Source organism: Patagioenas fasciata, chromosome 11 (genome assembly GCF_037038585.1).
Source record: "Patagioenas fasciata isolate bPatFas1 chromosome 11, bPatFas1.hap1, whole genome shotgun sequence".
NCBI classification, from domain to species: domain Eukaryota; kingdom Metazoa; phylum Chordata; class Aves; order Columbiformes; family Columbidae; genus Patagioenas; species Patagioenas fasciata.
This window is the reverse complement of record NC_092530.1, coordinates 12,683,435-12,689,652: the sequence shown is the minus strand read 5'-3', so window position 1 is coordinate 12,689,652 and position 6,218 is coordinate 12,683,435. Positions and strand designations below refer to the sequence as shown.

General features: G+C 41.2%; 1 protein-coding gene across 1 annotated transcript in view; it reads right to left on the bottom strand.

The window, feature by feature from the left end:
- Positions 1–2,529: 2,529 nt before the first annotated feature.
- Positions 2,530–6,218, bottom strand: part of COL4A5 (collagen type IV alpha 5 chain) — an 81,567-nt gene continuing 77,878 nt past the window's right edge. Inside the window, exon 51 of the mRNA XM_065846806.2 lies at positions 2,530–5,238. Coding sequence (XP_065702878.1) covers positions 5,157–5,238 — 82 coding nt within the window. The 3' untranslated portion in view covers positions 2,530–5,156. The remainder of the gene's footprint in view (positions 5,239–6,218) is intronic.

Genomic DNA, 6,218 nt, shown 5'->3' with positions numbered 1-6,218 from the left:
TGGTATGTGTTAAATAAGGTCTTAGTATGTAAAACCAAAACACATATAGACATGTCATAATTTCAAGTAATGCACTCACTTGTAAAAACAACTGAACTCAAGTTGGAAAATACCAACAAAATGTAGTGTCTTCTCAAATTCCTTACTGACACAGAGGATGTGTCAGTTCTGTACAGTTTTTATCCACAGATGTCAGGGTACATGATCTCCGTCAATGTGCGTGATTACTCTGAAATGTCTTGGATTAGACTTTTCTTAAAAAAACCTGATCTAATTCTTACCCTGTTACTCAGAATAGCGTGTTAAAACAAGGCGCTGTGAAAGCCAAGTTTGCCGCAAGAACAGGGTTTTCCTCGGGGCCTCATTTTAGAGCATGTCCCCTGTATTGGGAAGGGAACAGTGCTGCTCGCACAAGCAGGAACAGCCCTACCAGCAGTAAACACACAGGGGAAGTTACCCAAACACTGTGAGGACTGTTGCAACAGTCTCACAGTAGCTGCTCGAAGGGACCTTTGAATGTCTGGTTGGATCTGAAATGGGTGAACTGCTCAAGGGTGGGGTTTTTTTTGAGGGTGGTGTGGAGGACATTAGTTTTGCACTGATTTTTCAAGCCCCTTTGGGCAAATCATTGACAGAAGTCTCTGCACTCTAAGGCATGGTGAAAGCTGTCCACCAGAACCACCAGGCAAGGGACTTCCTATTTGGATTTGAAGACAGGCACTAGAATACATATTAAAAGTCTTTGTTTTGAATTATACTGACCGGTTCGAATGGACCTGGCATCTTACTGCAAATAATCAAATAACTGGGAAGGAGAGAGGTTCCCAGCAGGGAAGGAGCTCCTTTTCAGAGTTACCGTGGAACAGTATGATTTGTATTACGTTTGGTTTTTTTCATCCCAGCATCCTCTTTTGGCTTTAGCAAATCTAAAGAAGTTTCTCCCCTCACTTGTCCCGAGGGGTTGTGAAGCACCATGTGTCGGAGAAGAGCAGCAGCCCTGAGCTCGCTGTATGGATCTGGGAGGTAAGAACTTCTTCCCTGCACCTCCTTTTGGTAAAGAAACACGCCGAGCTCAGTTTCTTGGGTTTCCTTCTGAGTTATAAATGTAAAACTTTTTTAAAGCAGTGTTAGGTTATGGGAGACTATCAGGAATTGTCACCCATTGGTCACTGAAGCAGCTTGTTGGGCACCACAGCCTCAGCCACCGTTCTCTGCTCCACCCTGGGCTACAGCGAGTACCCTTACTAACCAGTTCTCTTCCCCTCGCTGCCAGCTGAGGCTGTTCTTGGGCAGTAGTCAAACAGGTTAATAGTTAATAGTCTTTCTTTCCAAGGCTAATAGTTCTAGATACCCTGCATTTTTAAAGTAGAACGCGGTTACGCTCCCCTGAGCCCATCGCTGCCCTCAGCAGCACTGGTACTGTCCTGCTTCTTTGCTTGGCACGATTTTCAGCTTGTGCTTCTCATGCACGTCTCTGCAGCAGCAGCAGCACCCTTGTGTGCAGCAGCAGTGCCGGAGCATCCGAAGCGCAACCTCTCTGGGAGGGAGCTGTTGGGAACGTGCTGCTGCTCGCAGTGGCGCAGTTCCGCGTCCAGCACAACATGGTTCCTCAGAGGCAGCCTTAGGATGGCGTTTCTGTACAGGTCAGACAGCGTACTGACTACAAAATATTTAAGCTACGTATCGAAGTATGTAGAAAATAATTGCAGAAGATGAAGCTTTAGAACTTGAGCATTTGTTGCTTGCAAAATGAATATATCACTTTTTCACCTTCTAAAACATCTTTCTAAAACAGCTGCTTCCTCCAGCCTTTGATGTGGGAAATCTACACTATGCAGGGTACTGACCTTTACAGCAGAGGACAAAATCCTGCGATGCTGAAGAGCTGCTAAAGCACCAGGTTCACATGTAGTAGTCTAGTCCGTTGTACAGAAACCATTGCTGTGCTGCTCTGTGTGCCTACCTTGCTCTATAGACTGTACTTTGACTGCAGAATTGTTTCAGAAGTTTAAATTCTGTTTTATAAATGGATTGGAGGTTGAAAGAAGCTTTTTGCTCTTAGTCAAGGATTATAATATGACTTACTAGAGTGAGGGAGGATACTGAAAAGTCTATCTTAAGCAGAACTTTGTTCTTTAACACTAGAATAAACACAAACTACCCAAAGCAAGGTAAGGTACTGCTCCTGCTAGTAAGCTTTGCTTACAGTCCCAGGAGCTTAGTTTGTGTTCTCATTGCTTTGGGAGCGACGTGGTGCCCTCGAGTGGCTGCAGTGTGCAACTTGTCCCCATACAACTAAGTGAGTTCTCATTATCTTCCAGGTTCCTTCTCAAGAGTAACTAAGATAGGCTGACTTTACATGATTAGCTAAGGGAAAAACAATCCAGCTGCAGGTAAGAGCCTTCACTGTAGATGAAGTGGTGTTCTGAGAAAGGTCATGTTTAGGCTGTGGTTGAAGAGTATTTTAAAGCTCTCATGTTCAAAACAGTTTACTTTTTTAGTATTAATAATAAATCTGGAAACACAAGCTTTTACCTGTAGTTTAATATTTATATACTGATGGATAGCACCTAGAGGCCCCAACCAACATTTGAGCCCCCTCCATGTTTCTGCCCCAAAGAGCTTACAGTCTAAGCAGTCCAGAAGTAGGAGAAAATAACACCCATGATTGCTTTTATAGACCAGGTCAAGTGATTTACCTGCTCTAAGGCACAGAATGTGTGGTGGGAATTAAACCAGCATCTCTTGAATCTATGCTGCATGTTTCAGTTAAAAGATGCTCCTCTCTACACCATTTTTCTCTTAATAAAAATGAGCCTGTTCAGGAATCTCAGCCTGAAGCTGATAAAGGTTCAGGGCTGTTCTCCAGGTCAGGGTGAGAGCTGCAGGAACAGAAAATGTGTGTCAGAAGTGTAGCTACTTCACCTATTTTCATTTTTCTATCGTCATCTCACAGGTTTGGAACCTAAAGCTGCCGCAATACCGGCTGTTTGTGGCGCTCTCTACCTTCGACTGGAATGGTATCTCCTGTCTTTTCAATTCAGTTGGCTTTGTTTTACGTGCTGCAGGAGAAGCCCCAGTCACAGAGATGCGCTGTTTCTGCACTACCAGAACCAACATGTTCTGCCCTTTCCTGGGTCCCCGGAGATGGCCGCTGGTTTGTTAAGCACCAGGCAGGGTAGCAGGGAAGGAGCTCCCTGGCCTTGGCATCTTCTTCTGCCTTTGTGGGGCTGGGGAGAGGCTGCTGTGTTCACTTGAGGCTCCCGAGGAGCCAGCAGTAAGGGTAAGGGCTTGTGTTTACAAGAGACTTACTATTTCAGCTTTGGTAACAAGTTCTTGACTTGGAGGTAGCAGCAGGTTCAGTTTATTTCTATATGCATCAGCAAACCAAAAGCAAATGAGTTGAAGGATGCACATTGCTGAATTGTCCACTCTCTACCAACATACATAACTGCAGCTAACTGAAAAAAGAGAAAGCTATTAATATTTTGCATTTTAAACTAAAGAACTTCAGTTTCATACTTAGTTGAAAGCTTTAAAATCAGCACCAATCTCATTGTATAAATCACTGCCACCTGGTCAGTCACCAGTCCTATGGTTTTTTCAAATGTGCATAAAACAGGGAGCTTTCTGAGACTCCATGTTTACAATGATAACTGAAAGGTAAGAACGAATAACCATTAGCTGATAAATTACTTAACAGTAGGCAATAAACAAATACACTTCACCTGTATAAAGCAGTGTGTTAATTCACAAGTTAAGTTGTATTGATAGCAGAGGTGGCAATATACAACAAAAATATTAAAGTATTGTCACTTGAAAAAGAGTCTTGCTTTGTCAGGGAGCTCTGTTTATACAGAAGGGTAAATGAAACAGCACTGGCCAGACAAGCTGAGCAGTCATGCATACAAAAGTGATCACTTTTCAGCTATTGCACAAGTAGTGACACTCTAAGACATACACGGGAGGATTGGTACAAATGACATCAGAAAGGCTGCATGCACCATCTTTCAAGGCCTTATGTGAACTATACATACGCAAGATTTGCTGTATACTGTAAATACACTGTGGATGCATATAAATTCACATAAGATTAATTTGTAAATAGGAAAGTTTCCACCAGCTTATGCTTTACTTCATTCAGAATGTTTCTTAGCGTATACGCTATTTTGGATAAAATGCATGATACCACTTCAGAGAAGAGGCTTCATGTCAGCATAATCAGAAACGCTTTGGTAACTGGATGTTCCCAAGAAACAGGTTTTGTTAAACCAAACTGGTTACTAAAATGTGAGTGTGACCTTTATTCAGCTAAGGAGGATATAGAATATGGCTAATAATGTCATATATTTTCACAAGATTAAAAAAATCTTTTCAAGTGAATTGGGATTTCTAAGCACAAATAAAACCACTGGTAGCATGGTGTACAACATTTAAAACCCTGATCAAAATGACTTCAGAATAATTGTGCATTCCCCAAATATATCAGGTGGGCAACTGAGGAAGGAAATGACAAATTAATAAGTTGGTGTAAGAGGGGTAAATTCTCTCTGTACCACAAATTTCATAATAAAATACTGCTGTATGTTTTAACTTTAGACATAGGCATTTTTATATCATTTATATCATTTTTATATCAGAGTCTGGTTTGTTTCTAAATGACTGAAAGTTTCAACTAAAAAGGTGTTTACACAATATACACATTTCATTACTTACAAAGAGGAATAAGCTTAAAATTTCATATTAAAAACCTGGGATACAGTAGGGTTAGTAGCACCATGAAAAGTGTTTTTCAAAACTGCAGTCTTGTTATTTTAAACATACTCAGTGCATCGTGTTTTTCTTTATTCTCTTGGTTGATCTAAAAGGTGCCATTTTGGTACAGGGAGAGAAATGAAAAAATTCATCTTCGGATCCATCGTGAACCTCAAGTGTTCTTTTCTATTTCCAAGAGGTCAATTCTTTCATCTTAGTCCTGTTGTCAAATACGTACCAAACCACCCTCAGTTTGGCACGAGTGAGGTACACTGGAATTTGCAGGGTTAAAACAGTTTGGATTCGGTTTTTCTCTTTCTGCACAGTAGCACCATTGTTGCAGCTGGAAGACAGTGCACCTTAGGAGTTTTCAACTGTTTTGTAAAACGTCCTACGAGACGTTACGTCTTCTTCATGCAAACTTGACAACGACTAATACGTGTCCTCAAGTCTCCAGCTTTCAGTGTCTCTGACTGAGGTTTACTGGTGACAGACACAAAGGTAAGGTTAGGTCAGCTTTTCGTTGGTTTACAGGGCAGTTTAAGATAACACTTCAGTCTGTAAGTGGGGAATTAGTCCTGTATTGGGGAGTTGTCCTTAAGAAGGATCTTTCTGTACGTCCTCACCACCAGGTGACAGATGCTCACTGTTGCCCAGTGTCTCAGCACACATGAGATACCAATCACCCAGATCAGCTTAGCGTATGATGTGGCACAACTACTGAACCAAGCCTAAGGCAAATTTTAGACATTTGAGACAGTATAACCTTTGGGTTTCTCAGCTGAAGGGTAGTTTAACGACTCCTAAAGAATACTGCTACAATGACATTTGTATTTAAGTGATGACTTTACCAAATTATTTACTTATATTCTGATAGGGTAGAAAGGTGGGAGATTAATATAACATATTTGTGTAATATGCATGTACACAGAGTAAGTTCAATTCTTAAAAGATTCTTTAAAAAAGGAAGTTGTGTTTATGGGAGACAAAAAATTGTAGAGACAAGAAACTCAAAGGTGCATGGTAGTTGTTAGTAGGCAGTTTCCACTAGTGAATTACCACTGATCGACTAGCCTGAAAACTTAGAGCAATGACTGTTTAATGCACATTAAGTATCACAGTTGTATGTGATACATAAAACCAAATGAGGGGCTACTGCTGCTATATAAGACAGTGTACATTGCCAGTCCTATACCACAAAGCCACATTTTTCAATTTGGTGGCATTGGGAATATTTATGAGGTTTTTAGCAGTACACAAACAGGGCAGTAGTAATTTACTCTCTAAAATGAGATGTTTTTTCGAAGAAAAAAAATGATTTTGCTACTCAAGTAGAAGGGGAGAAAGTCTGAGGAGCTGAGAGACCCTGTCTGGAATGCTGATTGCTGAGAAGCTGAGGACAGAACATGCATTGGCTTCCTTGCTGCCAAAATGTCATCCTAATTCTTCTGCATAGTACTGGA